The sequence below is a fragment of the Balaenoptera musculus genome, chromosome 4 (assembly GCF_009873245.2).
Source record: "Balaenoptera musculus isolate JJ_BM4_2016_0621 chromosome 4, mBalMus1.pri.v3, whole genome shotgun sequence".
Classification (NCBI taxonomy): Eukaryota; Metazoa; Chordata; class Mammalia; order Artiodactyla; family Balaenopteridae; genus Balaenoptera; species Balaenoptera musculus.
The window spans coordinates 40,667,584-40,688,209 of NC_045788.1; the positions used below are offsets into that span (position 1 = coordinate 40,667,584).

A 20,626-nucleotide genomic window follows, 5' to 3' on the forward strand; every position below is an offset into this window, starting at 1 on the left:
GGTGTTGCTGTTGAGAAGTCTGAAGGTATTCTGATCTTGATGCTCTGTATGTGACCTGTTTTTTTCTACTTGGAAACTTCAAGGATCTTTTCATCACTAGTGTTCTAAGCCTCATGACAATGATCTCTGGTGTGTACCAAGTTTTTCCATTTTGATGAGAATATGGTGGATTCTTTCAATCTGTACATTCTTGTCCTTACGTTCTGCAAAAATATTTCTTGTATTATTTCTTCAATAATAATTTTTATAGTAATTTGGGAAGTTTATTAGGAGGTCATGGTTCAACTAACTGTAAAGTATCCTAAAGTAAATCAGCTACAGAGCCAGACATTTTAGAAAGTGCTTTTTCCTGACATCCAAATTTGCTTACCTACACTCGCTGTACATCCTTGGCAACTCCCCTGAAACTCAACTTCAGATGTTATAAAATGCCAACATAGGCAAAGTAAGTTTATTTCTAAACAGTTTTGGCAGGAAAATTCTCCCCTCACCTCCAGACAAGTACAGTTTTGTGTGTCTTTTCCATTCTTGCTACAGGAGTGAAATAAAAAACAGAGCACCAAGCATCTTTGAGATCATCTGAGAGGAAGAGGTGAGCAGGCTTTTAGGACCAATGAGACACTGACATGGTAGCAAGTACTGAAAAGAAGGATCAGAGCAAAAATGTCAGTTTCATATCCCCCAATTCTTAGTTCATTGGGACCCAGTGCATATAAAGTTTTATTTTTTATTTTTTAATTTTTATTGGGGTATAGTTGATTTACAATGTTGTGTTACTTTCTGCTGTACAGCAAAGTGAATCAGTTATACATGTGCATATATCAACTCTTTTTTAGATTCTTTTCCATATAGGTCATTATAGAGTACTGAACTCTACTGTGCTATACAGTAGTCCTTATTAGTTATCTATTTTATTATAGTAGTTTTATTGTTGAAAGTTATTTTGGTGCATCTAAATTTGTTCATGTTTTTTTCTTTGTTCATCTTCTCTTTTATAATACCTATAAAATTTATTTTTGTAAAATATTTCCTCATCTACTACTATAGTAGTTCACTCCCATCACTAACATCTAAAGCGAGAAGTCAGTGATTACATCTTTGAAAAACTACAGTAGAACATTACAAATTTAATCTCCGATATTTTGCAGTTTGCAAAAGTGGGGAAATTTCTCAAGTACTATTATAGTAATTTTATTATTTTATTTTTTCTGTTTTATTTACTGGGATTCTATGTGAGAGTTTATTTGTATTTTTAAAACTTTTTAAGTATAATACACATGCAGACATATGCACGGATGTTATAGGTGAATGAATTTCACAAAATGAACACTCAAATTTTATTTTGTTTATAATTTCTTTATCTGTAAATTAAGAGTGAAGCAAGATCACAAGTGTGATGTTTCAAATTCTATACATTGGATGTATCAAATACTAACCATTCCTTGCCATTTAACTCAATTGCTGTTAAGGAGCTTCACCTGAGAATAACATAACTCTGTCCATAACAGCTTTTTATAGTTTACTAAGCACTTCTTTTTGCAGCTTACTAACATTTCTACATACCTTATCTCAGTCATTTCTCACTACTTTATGAGGGACAGATTATCACATAGTTTTAGAAAGAAGGAACCAACAAGGGCCTACTGTATAGCACAGGGAACTATACTCAATATCTTGTAATAATCTATAATGGAAAAGAATCTGAAAAAGAATATATATATATATGTTTATATATGAATAACTGAATCACTTTGCTGTCCACCTGAAACTAACACAAAATTGTAAATCAACTACAACATATTTCAATAAAAATTAAAAAAAAAAAAGAAGGAAACTAAGGCTCAGAGAGGTGAAGCAACCCCTTGGGGGCAGAGGGTCTATAAGTCACAAGTCATGGACATGAAGCAAGGCCCTGAGAGTCCAGGTCTAGTATCAATTCTATAGATAAACTGCTTTTGCATGGTGCATCCCAGATCCCCTTTCAGGAATGAAGGACTTATTCCTCTGAATGACTTATTTCTTATTCCTGCTGCTGGCAGAAAGCTCTGAGTCTTACCCACGTCTGGGACTGCCTCGGCTGAAGAGGGAAACGTGACCTGAGGTTACGCCTCCTTCCTTGAGAGGTCACATCCAATGACTCATCAGTGAACAACGGCCCAGCCCCCTCAAGAAAACTCTCAAGTCATCTCAGCTTCAGAACTTCCGGCACTATGGCTGGTGAGGCCTCCATCAGACTGCAAGGCACCTCGGCTTCTCCCTCTGCCCACTTGTGGTTCCCTTCCTTCCTTTGCACAGGTGTTGATCCTAAGTGCACTCCCTGACAAACCTCTCCTGCGCTAATCTCCAACCAATGAGATCTTGATTTCCCACACGTGCTATCACATTTGATGGTGTGAAAAAAACCACACTCTGCATCTTTTAAGTTCTGTGTAGAATTTCAGTGATTAACAGATATGAATGGAGCATTTACTACTTGCTAGGTATTGAAGATATTTAAAATTAATAAAACTCTACTTTTAAAACACTTATTCAGTCTGTCTCCAAGAAAGTTATGTTGTAATCTAAAACAAAACAGATGAAAATCAATATTTATATTTACCTTACTTGCTTGAGAAAGAGATTTTATGGATTCTGATCTAAACTTTTTTTTTTTTTTAATGAGTTTGTGGATGATGAATCTGGTGAACCTGTAACTTCCTAGGAGGTCTGAATTTAAGTTTGTAAAAACAAATGAAAGCTAAGATTCGAATAAGGACAGATATCCTGAATGTACGGACTACGGTACAAGAGAACACATTTTTTCAAGGTGAGATTTGAGGATTAAATAAAAAGTGCAAAATGAGTTTCTCTCAGGTGTAATTTGCGTATATTATCCCACTGTGAGACCAGTTCTAGCAAGGTCATCCTGGTTTGTGGCAGACATTTAACAGCAAACACTTACTTCTCACATCTGGAGATCTTAGTACTGAGGGGTGGGAAGTGGGAGGAGAGATATAGGTACGTATTTCATTTATCAAAAGCCTGTGAATCAACTATACTCCAAAAAGAAAAAAAAGCCTGTGGCCTTTCTGCATTAACCAGAGAGGGGTCCATATGGCGGCGTTGTTCTGGGCTCCCCCTTGTAACTTACAGGGAAAATTTCACAATAACCGGAGCCCTTGATGTCCTGCAAATGAAGAAGGAGGATATCCTCAAATCCCTCACAGCAGAGCCCACTTAGGCGGCACCAACCTGACTTCCAAATGGAACAGCACATCTACAAAAGGAAAAGTGATGGCGTTACTTCATAAATCTGAAGAGAACCCGGGAGAAGCTTCTGCCAGCAGCTCGTGCCATTGTCGACACTGAAAACCCAGCAGATGCCAGTGTCATGCCCTCCAGGAATGCGGGCCAGCGATCTGTGCTGAAGTTTGCTGCTGCCACGGGAGCCTCTCTATTGCAGGTGCTCCAACCACTCCTGGCAGCTTCACTAACCGGATCCAGGCAGCCTTCCACTGTGTGTTGTGCGGTTATCAGGGTGACCACCAGCCTTACAGAGGCGTCTTATGGTAACCCGCCTACCGTTGCTCCACGTCACACAGACTCTCCCCCTGCGCTGTGTGGACACTGCCATCCCTGCAGCGCGAGGGGAGCTCCCAGCGGGTCTGATGTGGTGATGCTGGCCTGGGGATTGTGCGCCTGCGCGGCTCCGTCTCAGGTGCGCGCTGGTGGGAGGTCAAGTCCCGTCTCTGTTTCTACAGGGATCCTGAAGAGACTGAAAAGGAAGAGCAGGCGGCTGCTGAAAAGGCTGAGACCCCGGAGGAATTTCGGGGTGAATGAGCCGCTCCAGGTCCCGAGCTTACTGCTACTCAACCCGAAGTTGCAGATGGGTATGAAGGCGCAGGTGGCCTCAGCACCTTCCAGCAGCGTCTCCTGAAGGACCGCGGCGCGCAGCCAGCCTCTGAAGGCCAGTCTGCAGCTGCCGCTGCTCAGACCACTAAATGGGGAGAAACAACCAGAGTGGTCTCAAAGCTGCTCTTCCACAGACTCCTAAACAGAAGATGGAAATAAGGTCGATGGAAAATAAAGTTTCTTTAAAAAAAACAAAAAAAAGCCCACGAATAGGAATAGCTGACCTGAGCCTCAGAAGGGCTGGCAGCCTGGTATGGTGGTACATGTACACAGAGTTAGACAAACTGTTGTTCAGGTCCTGGCTCTGCCACTTACTTGCTACAGAACTCTCAGCAAATTACCTAGTTTTTTGGAACATCAGCCTCATCTGTAAAACATAAGCTCCATTAAGGGCAGGGACCATGTCTGTGTTGATCCAGTGCCTAATAAGACTGGCACTGTGGCACTTGGTGCCAAATCAAACAGGGTATGGAAGGAGTGTATTGAGAAAGAAAAAAGGAACAGCCCCTGACATTCAGAAGCTGGCCTGTACTCACAGGTAGGCCAGCAAAGGAAGATTAGCTCCTGCAGGACCTGCCAGTTGGTTTGAAAGGCTGTGTGCTTAGGAATGTGACAGGTTATGTCAGGGTCAGATCCTGAAGGGTCTTTTTTCTATGCAGAGAAACTGGAAATAATCCAGAGTGGAGACCATTGAAGGATTAAAAGCAGGGGAGAATAACAAAATCAAATTTGCAGTTTAGAAGGATGGATTGGAGTGTGGAAATAAGGAGAAGGAATGGGAGACTACTTAAGTACCCTACGCAAGAAATGGGAGGCCTTCTTTAATGACATTCTATAAGGCGACCTTGCTTATTCCTTGAAATTTGGGGCAAGAAGACAGAAAAAGAATATGGTTGCACTCTTCAAATATTTGAAATTCTGTCATAAGAAAGAGTGATTAGACTCTTTCTGAGCTGCTCTAGGATCAAGGTATAAAGTCATAAGAAAATATTAAGTGCACTATGGGGAAGCACATTCTAATAATTAGAGTGGTCTGAAAATAACATAGACTTCTTCACAAATAGTTATTTCTTACATTTCTTTCTTTCATCTATTCGACAAATATTCCTTGGAGCAGTTAGGATGTGGCAGGCATTAGGCATGTAACGGTGAACAAAATAGACACAGGCACTGCCCTAGATGGAGGTTACTCTAATTTTTGTCCAATGTGGTACCGTTTATAGATAACGTTTATATAATCATTTAACCAAGAAGCAAGCTCCCAATAGGGGTATCTGAGAAGTGGCTCTGAGTGAACTCTGGCCAAGAAGATCGGGAAGGACGATGACCAAATAGAAGTGTGTGAGTCTCAGGCGCCATAGGACGAGAGAGCCAGAGAGCCCGCTGCCTTCTCTCGCTGATCTTTTCCACCAGCCTGGCCTCCGCCCCGCCCCGCCCTCCTCTCGCCAGCACCCTCCCCTTTCTCGGTCCCCCATCCGCCGCTGTGATTCGCGCTGTCGGCCCGCGAGATTACGAGCTCTTCTCTCGCGATATCTTCAGAGTACTGGAATCAGCTGTGGTGGCCACTAACTGGGCGGTGGGAGCTCGTCCTGCTGCAGTTTTTCGGCACCTCTGGATCTGGCCCAGAGGCGCTAAGTAGGTTCTGGGGGCCGAGACCCGGCTTGCAGTCGTGCGGAGTCCCTAAGGAGAGAGGGGGACGGACTCCCTGGGCTCGGGGCGACCTCGGGCCGCGTGCGCGCAGCGTGTGTGCCGCCGGCGGGAGCCCGCGTGAGGTCTCACCCGCGGGGTGCGGGGTCGGGGTGGGGTGGGGTGGGTGGCCCACAGGTGCGGTGACACCGCCCGCGGACTCTTACAGTGAGGTTCGAGGCACGCCCGCGGCAGGGGTGAGGGCGTGGGGTGTCCGGTGCGGCCCCGGCCCCCTCTGGCCCCTCCTTGGGTTCGCCGGGGTTGGCGCCCAGGTGCCGCCTGAGGTCAGCGCGCAGTTTAGTGGCTCGAGGGTCTTGCAGACGGGAACCTCCGGAATTCGCTTCGTTTTGTTATTAAAGAAATTACTTTTTCCAAAGGTTCCAGGTGGAATTGGTTTTTCTTATTTGCGGCTTTACGAGGCTTGGCTGCCTTATTCAGAGAGGCAGAAGGAAGATGAGTAAGAGACAAATGTCTTAAATCTTACTATTCTCTCTCTTTTTAAAATCAGGATATGCAGAAAAATGGAGTATATGACAGAACCCGTGAAGCACACGCCTGGACACATGTGAGTTGCGTCCTTTTTCCCCCATCCCCCTTAAGTTTAAAAATGTTAAAGTGACTCTTTGAAACTTACTGTGGAGAAAGCTTTTCTTTGCGGGGTGGGGTCGGGGGGATGCTTTTGTCTTAAGTGGGAAAAATGAAAAGCCTTGTTTCCTGAGAAAAACGAGTTCATTTTTCGCTGGGAAGTTTGTGGTAGTAAATACTGGTTTAAGAGTGTTAAAATATTCACTGTACATTCTTCTAGGTTGGCATCAGCCATTGACTTTTAAATTTAAGGTAATTAAAATGTAATAAAATTAAGTATTCAGTTGTTCCGTCTACTACCCACATTTCAAGTCCTCAGTAGTCACATGTGCCTGGTGGTTACCATAGTGGACATCAGAGGTTATAGAACTTTCATTTTGGGTAACGTCAATGATTCTTAAACATTTTGTGTTCCCAGTACACCTAGGGTTATGACACTCCCATCATAGTGAGTCACTAGACATGATACTCTTTCCATCCTCTAAAAATTTTTCTCCTCTGGGTAAATGTTTACATTTTGGCAGTCCCTGTGCTATACCGAGGCTTTAAAAAAAATTTGCCTTTGGACTATAAAGCTGTCTGATGATTACTATTAGCAGTTATTTTCCCTCTCTAGACCTTTTGTACATCGGCCATATTTTGAGGCTTTTTGGAATTGCGGCCATCCTTGGGTTTTTTTCGCCTCAGTAATCCAAGGTTTTTTAATCTACTGCATCTTTGAAGTCAGTTTTTAAAAAAGGGCAGAGATATTATGGCCTAACTTGAAGGCTTTGGTTTGTTTGTTTTTTATTTTTTTATTATTATTTTTTGTTAACGTATAGTTAATTTTTCACTGTTGTGTTAGTTTCTGGTGTACAGCAATGTGATTCAGTTTTATATATATATATTTTTTCATATTCTTTTCCATTATTGTTTATTACAGGATATTGAATATAGTTACCTGTGCAATACAGTGGGACCTTGTTGTTTATCTATTTTATATATAGTATTATAGTTTGTATCTGCTACTCCCTGTTTGATAGTTTTTTAATTTAACCTGTGCACTTATGAAATCTAATTTGAAAAACGTATGCTTTGTTTATTTAAGCTTGTGCTGCGAATGTGGTGTCCCGATCAGTCCAAATCCTGCCAATATTTGTGTGGCTTGTCTGCGAAGTAAAGTAGATATCAGCCAAGGCATTCCGAAACAAGTCTCTGTATCTTTCTGCAAACAGTGCCAAAGGTACGGTGTGGTACTATTTTATCCTGCTTAAAGTTGAGATTTGTATGTGGGAGAGCCACCAGGATATACTGACAATATTTTTTTTTTTTTTTTTTTTTAACAAATATAGATACAACATGGAATTTCAAATATTTATTTATTTATTTATTTATTTTTGGCTGTGTTGGGTCTTCAGTTCGTGCGAGGGCTTTCTCCAGCTGCGGCAAGCGGGGGCCACTCTTCATCGCGGTGCGGGACCGCTCTTCATCGTGGTGCGCGGGCCTCTCACCATCGCGGCCCCTTCCCGCTGCGGGGCACAGGCTCCAGACGCGCAGGCTCAGCAGTTGGGGCTCACGGGCTCAGCCGCTCCGCGGCACGCGGGATCCTCCCAGACCAGGGCTCGAACCCGCGTCCCCCGCATTAGCAGGCAGACCCTCAACCACTGCGCCACCAGGGAAGCCCTACTGACAATATTTTAAGAGTGTTAAGATATTCACTGTACATTCTTCTAGATTGGCATCAGCCATTGGCCATATGTGGCTTTTTAAGTTTAAAGTAATTAAAATGTAATAAAATTAAGTATTCAGTTCTGTCTGCTACCCACATTTCAAGTCCTCAGTAGTCACATGTGCCTGGTGGTTACCATAGTGGACATCAGAGATTATAGAACTTTCATTTTGGATAACGGCAATGATTCTTAAACATTTTGTGTTCCCAGTACACCTAGGGTTATGATACTCCCATCATAGTGAATCACTAGACATGATACTCTTTCCATCCTTTAAAAATACATGCAATAAGCTGCATGTAATAAAGATAAGATACATGTAATAAAGTGCATGTAATTGAGATTTAAGTTTTATTTATGTTGGCCTAGCTAGAGATTTTAGAATTTGCAATTTTGCAGTGTTCTTTTCTAGTTTTCTCTGCTAATTTGGTAAAGTTAGTGCAAAGGTATTTGAATCTGTTGTTCTTTTTCTGTTAAGGGATTAATAGGTTTGATGTATACAATTAATAGATACAAGTTGAGGCTTCCCTGGTGGCGCAGTGGTTGAGAATCTGCCTGCCAATGCAGGGGACACGGGTTTGAGCCATGGTCTGGGAAGATCCCACATGCCGCGGAGCAACTAGGCCCGTGAGCCACAATTGCTGAGCCTGCGTGTCTGGAGCCTGTGCTCCGCAACAAGAGAGGTGGCGATAGTGAGAGGCCTGCGCACCGCGATGAAGAGTGGCCCCCACTTGCCGCAACTGGAGAAAGCCCTCGCACAGAAACGAAGACCCAACACAGCCATAAATAAATAAATAAATAAAAATTAAAAAAAAAGAAAAATGTTTTAAAAAAAAAAATAGATACAAGTTGATGTTTTTAAGGGTGAGAGCAGATTTTAAAGACATATTACTATTAATTACCATGAAGCTTTTGTTTTCTGCTTCAATCACTAGAAGCCATGTATGATAAAAAGCACCTTATTTTTTAAGTAATTCAGTGGTGTGTTTTAAATTAAAAATCATACGTATTAATGTTCCCATGTAACTAAAATGGCTATAGCTGATGGAAAAACAGCTCAGTATATCATATCTAGGATGGTCTGAAATGAAGACTGGATTTTAAGGCAGACTTCTGAAAGTTAATGTTTTGTTCCTTTTGTATTTTCTTTAGTTGCTGGCATAAACAGCTTATGTCTAGGAGGCCATTGAGTAATACAGAACTACCCATAAAATTATATGCCTGTGATTTCGCAAATGGGTTAGGACTGTAGTGACTTTTAACTTTTTTGGGAGGGAGGGGTTCATGAATCCCTTTAAGAATTTAAAAACTGCATCTTCCCAGAAAAGTACATAAAACAAAGACTTGAAACTTGTCTTCTGTTTCAGGGAGTTTATAGTTTGTAAGCTTGTGTGAGGCTTAATCTATAATAAATATTCGCTATTCTTTTTTTTTTTAATTTTATTTATTTATTTATGGCTGTGTTGGGTCTTCGTTTCTGTGTGAGGGCTTTCTCCAGTTGCAGCAAGTGGGGGCCACTCTTCATCGCGGTGCGCGGGCCTCTCACTATCGCGGCCTCTCTTGTTGCGGAGCACAGGCTCCAGACGCGCAGGCTCAGCAATTGTGGCTCACGGGCCTAGTTGCTCCGCGGCACGTGGGATCCTCCCAGACCATGGCTCGAACCCGTGTCCCCTGCATTGGCAGGCAGATTCCCAACCACTGCGCCACCAGGGAAGCCCCCTCGCTATTCTTAAGAACGTCGGTGGAGTGAAAAAAACACTGGACAAAGAATCAGGAGACCCAGTTTATCTTGGATTTCTTACAAACTAGCTCTTTTTTTTTTTTTTAAGGAATTCCTTTATTTTTATTTTTATTTATTTATTTTTTAAATTTTATTTTTGGCTGTGTTGGGTCTTCATTTCTGTGCGAGGGCTTTCTCTACTTGCGGCAAGCAGGGGCCACTCTTCATCGCGGTGCGCAGGCCTCTCACTATCGCGGCCTCTCGTGTTGCGGAGCACAGGCTCCAGACGCGCAGGCTCAGTAGTTGTGGAGCACGGGCTTAGTTGCTCCGCGGCATGTGGGATCCTCCCAGACCAGGGCTCGAACCCGTGTACCCTGCATCGGCAGGCAGATTCTCAACCACTGCGCCACCAGGGAAGCCCTACTGACAATATTTTAAGAGTGTTAAGATATTCACTGTACATTCTTCTAGATTGGCATCAGCCATTGGCCATATGTGGCTTTTTAAGTTTAAAGTAATTAAAATGTAATAAAATTAAGTATTCAGTTCTGTCTGCTACCCACATTTCAAGTCCTCAGTAGTCACATGTGCCTGGTGGTTACCATAGTGGACATCAGAGATTATAGAACTTTCATTTTGGATAACGGCAATGATTCTTAAACATTTTGTGTTCCCAGTACACCTAGGGTTATGATACTCCCATCATAGTGAATCACTAGACATGATACTCTTTCCATCCTTTAAAAATACATGCAATAAGCTGCATGTAATAAAGATAAGATACATGTAATAAAGTGCATGTAATTGAGATTTAAGTTTTATTTATGTTGGCCTAGCTAGAGATTTTAGAATTTGCAATTTTGCAGTGTTCTTTTCTAGTTTTCTCTGCTAATTTGGTAAAGTTAGTGCAAAGGTATTTGAATCTGTTCTTTTTCTGTTAAGGGATTAATAGGTTTGATGTATACAATTAATAGATACAAGTTGAGGCTTCCCTGGTGGCTCAGTGGTTGAGAATCTGCCTGCCAATGCAGGGGACACGGGTTTGAGCCATGGTCTGGGAAGATCCCACATGCCGCGGAGCAACTAGGCCCGTGAGCCACAATTGCTGAGCCTGCGTGTCTGGAGCCTGTGCTCCGCAACAAGAGAGGCGGCGATAGTGAGAGGCCCGTGCACCGCGATGAAGAGTGGCCCCCACTTGCCGCAACTGGAGAAGGCCCTCGCGCAGAAACGAAGACCCAACACAGCCATAAATAAATAAATAAATAAAAATTTAAAAAAAAGAAAAATGTTTAAAAAAAAAAAATAGATACAAGTTGATGTTTTTAAGGGTGAGAGCAGATTTTAAAGACATATTACTATTAATTACCATGAAGCTTTTGTTTTCTGCTTCAATCACTAGAAGCCATGTATGATAAAAAGCACCTTATTTTTTAAGTAATTTAGTGGTGTGTTTTAAATTAAAAATCATACGTATTAATGTTCCCATGTAACTAAAATGGCTATAGCTGATGGAAAAACAGCTCAGTATATCATATCTAGGATGGTCTGAAATGAAGACTGGATTTTAAGGCAGACTTCTGAAAGTTAATGTTTTGTTCCTTTTGTATTTTCTTTAGTTGCTGGCATAAACAGCTTATGTCTAGGAGGCCATTGAGTAATACAGAACTACCCATAAAATTATATGCCTGTGATTTCGCAAATGGGTTAGGACTGTAGTGACTTTTAACTTTTTTGGGAGGGAGGGGTTCATGAATCCCTTTAAGAATTTAAAAACTGCATCTTCCCAGAAAAGTACATAAAACAAAGACTTGAAACTTGTCTTCTGTTTCAGGGAGTTTATAGTTTGTAAGCTTGTGTGAGGCTTAATCTATAATAAATATTCGCTATTCTTTTTTTTTTTTAATTTTATTTATTTATTTATGGCTGTGTTGGGTCTTCGTTTCTGTGTGAGGGCTTTCTCCAGTTGCAGCAAGTGGGGGCCACTCTTCATCGCGGTGCGCGGGCCTCTCACTATCGCCGCCTCTCTTGTTGCGGAGCACAGGCTCCAGACGCGCAGGCTCAGCAATTGTGGCTCACGGGCCTAGTTGCTCCGCGGCACGTGGGATCCTCCCAGACCAGGGCTCGAACCCGTGTCCCCTGCACTGGCAGGCAGACTCCCAACCACTGCGCCACCAGGGAAGCCCCCTCGCTATTCTTAAGAACGTCGGTGGAGTGAAAAAAACACTGGACAAAGAATCAGGAGACCCAGTTTATCTTGGATTTCTTACAAACTAGCTCTTTTTTTTTTTTTAAGGAATTCCTTTATTTTTATTTTTATTTATTTATTTTTTAAATTTTATTTTTGGCTGTGTTGGGTCTTCGTTTCTGTGCGAGGGCTTTCTCCAGTTGTGGCAAGCAGGGGCCACTCTTCATTGCGGTGCGCGGGCCTCTCACTATCGCGGCCTCTCGTGTTGCGGAGCACAGGCTCCAGACGCGCAGGCTGAGTAGTTGTGGAGCACGGGCTTAGTTGCTCCGCGGCATGTGGGATCCTCCCAGACCAGGGCTCGAACCCGTGTCCCCCGCATCGGCAGGCAGATTCTCAACCACTGCGCCACCAGGGAAGCCCCAAACTAGCTCTTTGATACTCTTGGCCACTTCACCTCTCTAAGCCTTAATTTCCTCATCAGAATGAAGGGGCTTTATTAGATGATATATGAAGCCCTTTTTAACTCCAAAAACATTATTATAACAAAGGGACCTATATAAATAATTTTTTTCAGTGAAACTTTAAAAGTGAAAATCAGAATATTTACTTAACAAGTAAGGGGAAAAAAAGCATTCACGTAATACATTTAGAAGTATTATGTATTTAACAAACATTTATTGAGTATTTACTGTATGCTAGGCACTGTCCTAAGTCCTGAGCTGACTGGGCTAAAAAACTTAAAGTACATACATAAGGGATTTAAATTTTAATTTAGTCAGGTTTTATATAAGATTTTAGATTTTACAATTTAAAATTTGAAAAGGGACTTTGAAGTAGATAAATAGTCTGAGCTATTATTGATACATAGTATTAGGTACTAATTTACCTTTTTTGTGTGTGAGAAATAAGCAGTTCTTAAGCATTTTAGATGTACATTATAAACCATTTTAATGCTATTTGGAGGTGATTTTTTCACCTGTGTTTCAAAGTATAGCTTCAAGGAACACTGGGGCATTTTGTCGTCCTCACTGGAATGCTTATTGGTGCTTGAAGTAATAAGACCTTTTAATAAGTTATTTCAGATTGACTTTCTTAAATACTCAGGATTTTATCTTTTTAACTACTTGTCTAACTGAAAGTTTTCTGGAACTTTTAAAATATATTTGGGTTAAGTGCCTCAGATCAACCTTGGGTATTATTATATTTGATTAATAATCATTGTTATGTCTGCATGTTCACATGGAAATTTTTTTTTCTGAGAGATCCTGAGTTTCAATATATTTTCTTTCAGATATTTCCAGCCACCAGGAACTTGGGTACAATGTGCATTAGAATCTAGGGAACTTCTTGCTTTGTGTTTGAAAAAAATCAAAGCCCCTCTGAGTAAGGTAGGTCAAATAGCTAAAATCAGTTTTTGTGGGGGGTTGTGTGTGTGTGTGTGTGTTTAATCTCTCATTTTCAGATAATCCTTGTTTGAGTAGATTTTCCAAAATAACTATTAAATGCTACTGTTGGTAAGCACACTACTACAAATGCTGTTTTCATTTTTAAAGTTGTATATATTCTTTTTTAATGGAAATGAAAATCTTTCTGCTTTAAAAGATTTAGTATAGAATCAAATTTTTTTCATTCATTATTAGAGAACCTCTTATGTGCAATAATCTTTTCTGAAAATGTTTATATAAAGCCATTGCTAAACATAATTTGGAGGCTATAGTATTAGGGCTACGGTATTCGGTTTTAAAAAAATTGTCATTACTGCTCTGGAAAGAAAATATTTGTGCCTATTACTTAAAGTCAGTGTATAAACATCTTCAAAAAACAAATAGGGTTTGTTAGTGTAGTTAGCCTCTCTACATAACACTTTCAGTTTTCTTTATGCTAAACTTTATGACTTATTTCCACCAGATATGTTTTTAATTGAAATGGGCTCTTTTGGTTTGAAGAGCTTCAGATTCTCTTAAAACTCTGATAAAATTTCATGTAAGAGTTCTTTGAAGTTTCTCCCTTTATTTTCCTTGTTTTTTCTCCCTGGAATTTGTATCAGTCAAATGTTGACCCTACTAGCTGAAAACTTTGCCTTTTTGCCCTTGTATTGTTTTTAATCTTTTTTTTCCTGTGTTCCTGACAGTTTCCTTTATCTTCCAATTTTTGTATTAATTTTCTTTCAGTAGTAATATTTTGAGTTTAGAGTTTTTAATGTTCTTGATACAGTCTGTTGAGTATTTCTGAAGGTTTAATAATATGCTGTTATCATTTTTTACTTTCCTTCTGTTCCCTGATTTGTCTTAGTTTTTTTTTTTTTTTTCTGGAGTCAGTTTTTGTGTAACTTGGTCTTTTGTTTTCATACTTCAGGCTTTTGTCAGATGTTCATTAATAATTCATTAGCATTCAACAGATGTTTATTAACTCAACTCTGTGCCAATCTACTTTTGGTGTTAGGGATGTGGAAGGGAATGAGAGACGAAATCCCTGTCTTAGAGAGCTTTTATTTTAGTTGAAGGGGAGGGTGTGGAGTAGTCAATGAACAAAATAAATAGGTATATTAAAAGGTATAAATTCTGTGGAGGATAAAGCCAGAACTGTGCAGGGAAGAGTTGCAATTTAAAATAGAATGGTTAGGGGAGGCCTCATCGATAAGGTGATACTTGAATAAACATTAAAGGCAGTAGGGGAGGGAGCCACAGTCTGGAGGAGAAGAGCGTTATGGGTAGACAAAACAAGTGTAGAGGCCAAAGGCAGGAGAATACCTGTGTGGTTAGAGTGGAGTGGGGAGGGAAAAGTAATTGGGGATGAAGCCAGGGAAGGCATGGAAAGTCAGTAGGTCAGGCCTTGTAGGCCCTTTTGAGCACTGGTTTTTACTCTTGAGTATAGTGGGTATAGAGCAAGGGTCCCCAGCCCTCACGTCGCGGACAGGTACTGGTCGGTGGCCTGTTAGGAACTGAGCCGCACAGCAGGAGGTGAGCAGCGGGGGTGGGTGAGCGAGCAAAGCTTCATCTGCTGCTCCCCGTTGCTCCCCATCGCTTGCATTACCGCCTGAACAACCCCCCCACCCCCGTCTGTGGAAAAATTGCCTTCCGTGAAGCCGGTGCCTGGTGCCAAAAAGGTTGGAAGGTTGGGGACCGCTGGTATACAAGGTATAGGGCAGAATAGTGAGATGAATGATTTACAGTTTATCAGGTTCCCTCTGGCTGCGTTTAGAATAGATGTGAGGGGCATGGGCACCTTTAGGAAGCGATTGTAGTAATCATGAGAAATGATATTTGGATCAGTAGTAGAGGAAGTGAGAAGTGGACAGATTCTGGCTGTATTTTGAAGGTAGTCAGTAGGATCTGCTGATGAAGCTGGATGTATGTTTATGAGTTGGAATAGTCAAGGGTGACTTCCATGGTTCTTGACTTGATCAACCAGAGGAGGGAGTTACTGATAGTGAAGTAGGAAAGGCTTTAAGAGGAGCAGGCCAGGGGACTTCCCTGGTGGTCCAGTGGGTAAGACTCCTTGCTCCCAGTGCAAGGGGCCCATGTTTGATCCCTGGTCGGGGAACTAGGTCCCGCATGCGTGCGGCAACTAAGAGTCTGCATGCCACAACTAAGACCTGGCACAGCCAAAATAAATAATAAATAAATAGATAAAATTAAAAAAAAAAAAGGAGCAGGTCAGGTGGGAGAAATCAAAGCTCATCTCAAAGTAGTACTTAGATGTCCATTAGACATGGAAGTAGAAATAGTGGGGAGCTGGATAAATGAGCAAGGGAGTGGTCCAGACCAGAGATAATAAATTTGGGGTGTGATGGTATTTAAAGCTGTAAAATTAGATGAGATTTCCTAGAGAGTTTAGAGAAAGGGAGAAATTTCAGGACTGAATCCTGGGATCCTTTAATGATAAAAGTTTGAGAAGATGAGAAAAAAAATCAGTCATTACTTCTAATTAGAGGCAGGGAGAGCAATATATATAATCAGGAGATCTAGAAGGTGAAGAATGTTCAGGAAAGAGATAGAGGATTTTGGAGGTTTTGTTGTTAGTGAATGTTGAATTTCAGAGGCCAGTAAAAGGTTTTCAGGATTTGGGGAGGAGTGTTAGATGGGATAGAAAAGGGCATATGTGGAACCATATGGAGATCGGAGTGTGGGAGATGAGGGAGTGACTGAGGTAATGGTAAAGAAGGATTAAAGGGCTCAATAAGGTGGATTAGTCCTGGTTGTCTGAGGACAGATGGTGTGGTGAGGCTGAGGAATGGGGAATGCAGATGGAGGCTGAAGGAATAAGAAGCTCTCTGTCACCCTCTGTACCTGGTGTGGCTTGTTGACTACTAGGCTTTGCTTTAGGGAAGCCAGTCGAATGAGGAGGGTTTTACTCTGGACTGCTGTACCTATACTAGCTTATCAAGTTCTCACCAGACAGGTCTTGATAAAATTATCTGCCTGCTCATGTCTCCCAAATCTGTCATCTACAGCTCAGATTTCTCCATAGAGCTCCAGACCAAATGTATATATATCTCACTATCCACTGAACAGCTTCACTGGGACATCTTAGATAAATCCTCTTAAACTTAAATGTCTGAAACCAAATATAGCGCATTCCTCCCCATTTAATGTGTTTTTTATTTGTGTCAGAAAAATAGTGTTACCTAGATGCCCAAGCTGGATACTTGACCATCATTCTAGAATCTTCTTTTCTTCCTTCCCATATCCAGTTATTATTAAATCCTATAGATTTTATCTCCTAAATAGCTCTTGGCTTGGATCTTTCTGCTGCTGTTATTTCCAGCCCCTCAGTTCAGGTCACCTACAACTCCTGCCCAAATTATTGAAACAATCTCCATTTTTGTTCTCCCACCCCCTTCCTCAAAACACGCATTTTAGCCATATTGAGCTACATTCAGTTTGTCACATATGGCAAACTGTTTCTGGCCTCTGCTGATTTAGCAGTGAGTTACCGTTGTGGATTCAGTATTCAGTGCATGAGACTCCCTGTAATGAATGTTCATTCTTTTCTTTTTTAAGCCACATACATATTATAGTGAGAACAATAAAAGTAGAAACCTTTGTTCTTGAGATTTCTAGTAGATGATGAAGTCATCAGGTCTTTGTTTTCTTCTAAAAAGTGTAATTTCCATTCAAAAAACTGTATGCTTTTTTAGGGGAAAGGAGTTTTTTTCTATGCAAGTATTTTAATTTCTGCTTGAATTATACCAGTTTCATTAATATAGTCATTAGATTTTCCCTTTATTTGCTGTTTTTGTTGCCATACCTCTGATGATAAATCTTTTTCTTTTTTTAAACTGGTGATGTTGGGTAGATTAATCATGGATTCCTTAAGCATCTATGAAATCTGTTTATTAATGAGTTATTCTCTCATCTCTTTTCTCCTCAGATGGGAACTTATGTTTCTTTTTGTTTGTGTTTTGTTGAAGGTACGGCTTGTAGATGCAAGCTTTGTTTGGACTGAGCCCCATTCTAAGAGACTTAAAGTTAAACTAACTATTCAGAAAGAGGTAAGCTATACATAATTTTCTCAGCATGGTTTAAAGTATAGGTAGGAAAATGAGGGGCTATTAGTAAATTATATTATGACTTGAACAGCTTAAAAGGAAACAAATGCACTCTTAATTTTAACCCTTTGTTTTCTTTTGGATCATCCGCACAGATGATCAGGTCGATAGTAAGAGCAGCCATTGTTCATGATTAGTGGACTAAGTTAATCTTCTCAAAGTCATTTTTATTTGGAATAAGATTGAAGTAAAAACATGAACTAAGGCAGTGCTTCTCAAACTTGGCTGATCATTTGACTCACAGTGACTGAATCAAACTGGATTCAACTGGATGTAAGATCCAGGAATCTATTAAAGCTTCCCAGGTGATTTCTGATGATTGCCTATGTTTGGGGACAGTTAAATTAAGGAATGTCTTCTTTTTTGAGAGTTTTCTTTGTCTCCTAAGGAAGAACTTTATACACACACACGCATATACGTGTATATATAGCTATAAAAATTCTTCAAAGAATATCCTTACAACACTTCAACTAAAGGTAAATTTGAAATGTTAATCTAATAAATCCTATGAATTAAACCTATATATCTTTCTTGAAATAGTATGACTTACGATTTTAAATGTAACTCATTTGTTGTTGATTTCCTCAAAGCATTCATGGAAGAAGATTTTAAGTTAAATATTGAAGGATCTTCTTTTAAGAAAACTATTTGTTATTAAACAGAAAGGAAAGAATGAAGGAGTGTGATTGTTTTCTTCGTCAGGTGATGAATGGTGCTATCCTTCAGCAAGTGTTTGTGGTGGATTATGTTGTTCAGCCCCAGATGTGTGGAGATTGCCATAGAGTGGAAGCTAAGGATTTCTGGAAGGCTGTGGTTCAAGTCAGGCAAAAGGTAATGAGAGAAAGATGATGTGTGAATCCTCCATCTTGTATTTCATCTTTGTCGGTTATAAATAGTGAGTAAAACCTTCTCCTTTCCCTTCTTTCCAAATTGTTCAGGCACTAGGGATATTCCAGGTCTCTGGGGCATTCACCTTTAGAAAGAGATCACTGCCACATTTTAGATAATCTTTAAAGATTGTTTCTGTTTTAAATCAGTGTTCTATATCTGTAGATGGCTTTTTTTTTTTTTTTTTACATTTCATTTATTAATCTAATAATGCATTTATGTTTAGACTTTGCACAAAAAAACTTTCTACTACCTGGAACAGTTGATTTTGAAATACGGCATGCACCAGAATACACTTCGTATCAAAGACATTCATGGTGAGTTAAAATTTAAAGCATTTGAAATGATGTCAGAATTTTATTTCAACTATCCTAAGGAGTCTTTTATCTTTACTGATAATATCTAGAATAGTACTGTCCAAAAGAAATTCCTGTTAGGAAGAAAAAAATCTTAGCTCTTTATCTGCACTGTCCAACCAGTATGGTAGCCTCTAGCCATATGTAGCTATTGAGTATTTGAAATGTGGTTAGTGCATCTGGGGAGCTGAATTTTAAATTTTTTTCTATTTTAATTGAAATTTACACTAAATAGCTACCAGATGAGTAAACCAGTAACTACATTAATAGAATGTAAAGTGGTATGATAGAAATTCATCAAAAACTTATTTTATGTAGAGGTCAGTTTCTGATTGAAAGAAAATTATTTTTGAGATCTGTAAGTTGTAATATTTTTGTTTTTCATATGCCTAGCGGCATTTGTGCTGGATACATTAAGTCAAAAGGCTAAACTCAGTAATAATAAATAGTGATATACAAATGATATAATTAGATTTCTTGAAGATGGAATTTAAAAATGTTTGTGTAATTTCATAATGGCTCCTCAGAGCGTGTCCTGTCTTAGCACTTACTATTGATGTAGCATACTTTTATATACTAGTTGATGGATGAATATTTCTTTAATAATAGAAAAAATAAATATTCTTTAGCAAACTCTTAAGTCTCTTGCTAAAAGTTAATATTTTTAGTTGTAGGATGTGTATAATTTTCCTGGTTGTTAAAGTACAGGTTTAGAGATGGCTGTTCTTGAAGGAATGACCAAATTCTTGTACTACTTATTTTAAAAGTGTAAGTTCCTCTGTTACTTACTGATCTGTTAGTCATTTATCTCATATGTCTTGAGGAAAGTAATTAGAAGTGTGATTTTGGGTCCTTAAATGGGAAGAAATGAGTATCAGTTTTGGCACCTGGAGAAAACCTTTTAAGCTTTGTATCTGATTTGAGTGCATTACCAGTATAAGGTTAACAGTCTAAATCTGTAAAACATAGTTTACTGAATACTTATTGTGGGGAAGGTACTTTGCAGCCTGTTTAACATGGTGCTTGGCTATTTGTGGCTAGTCATCAGGCAGAAATACACCTTTGTTCTGAGTAACTGTTGGGGATTAGGGGATCCTAATATTCTAGCAAAGGAAGCAGAAAACTCTGATTATCATTCATCACCAGGGCAGAAATGTCCTTACACAGAATTTTTTGTAGCAAAAGACTTAGATACATTCTGGTACATACCTTTGCAGTCACTTTAAAAATCAAAAATGCTGGAAGTTTAACAATCCTTTTTTTCATCCAGAAGAATTAACCTATTTTTTTTTCCCCCTGCTGGTTCTTGGTTTGATGTAAATGAATCTTCTGTTTGTTTGCTTGTTTGTTTGTAACTTTGTTTTTAAAATCATAACAATTGTAAACACTTAAACAGAAGTATATATGAATAAAGGACCTCTGTCCCATTTATCCACTTGTTATTCCCAGATGTAGCCCCTTAAAACAAGATATTACAATATGTATTCTGTATATAAATTGTGATAGCATTGGTTTCCCCTCATATATGAGACTGTTCTGTAATATTCTGTGACTTGCCATCTTAATATATTTAGAAACCTTTCCACATCATTGCATATAATCCTATTTTATTATTTTTAACCACTGTGGTTGTGTATTTGTTAATCAGTATGTTTTTAATTATTTAGTTGTTTCCTATTAACTGGTTTACAAGATGCTCTAGTTTTTTTGCTGCTACAAACAGTACTGTAATAAACATCCTTATGTTTGTGCGTAGTGGTTTTTCTGTGGGACCGAGTTCAGGAATTGAAATTACTAGACAAGAGTATGCAAATGTTAAATTTTTATATGTGCTGCTAGATTGTTTTCCAAAATAGTGCCAGCTTACAGTCCAATCACTTGTGAGAATTTCTGTTTTTCCAAACACTTGCCAACACTGCATAAGATTGTATTGGACTTTCTAATTTTTGCTGTTCTGATGAAGAGAATAAAGGCATCTTGTTTTTATTTTCATTTCCTTGATTACTAATGAGGGTTAACATTTTCATATGTACTGGCCATTTATGTTTATCTAAT

The 20,626-nt window shown here is 39.6% G+C and overlaps 1 protein-coding gene and 1 pseudogene across 1 annotated transcript in view; both read left to right on the plus strand.

The window, feature by feature from the left end:
• The first annotated feature begins 2,210 nt into the window (after positions 1-2,210).
• Positions 2,211-4,050, plus strand: LOC118893960 (annotated as a pseudogene).
• A 1,371-nt stretch (positions 4,051-5,421) lies between these two features.
• Positions 5,422-20,626, plus strand: part of NMD3 (NMD3 ribosome export adaptor) — a 28,995-nt gene continuing 13,790 nt past the window's right edge. The window contains exons 1-7 of the mRNA XM_036849492.1: positions 5,422-5,526; positions 6,086-6,142; positions 7,250-7,384; positions 13,068-13,164; positions 17,190-17,270; positions 18,030-18,158; positions 18,442-18,532. Coding sequence (XP_036705387.1) covers positions 6,099-6,142; positions 7,250-7,384; positions 13,068-13,164; positions 17,190-17,270; positions 18,030-18,158; positions 18,442-18,532 — 577 coding nt within the window. The 5' untranslated portion in view covers positions 5,422-5,526; positions 6,086-6,098. The remainder of the gene's footprint in view (positions 5,527-6,085; positions 6,143-7,249; positions 7,385-13,067; positions 13,165-17,189; positions 17,271-18,029; positions 18,159-18,441; positions 18,533-20,626) is intronic.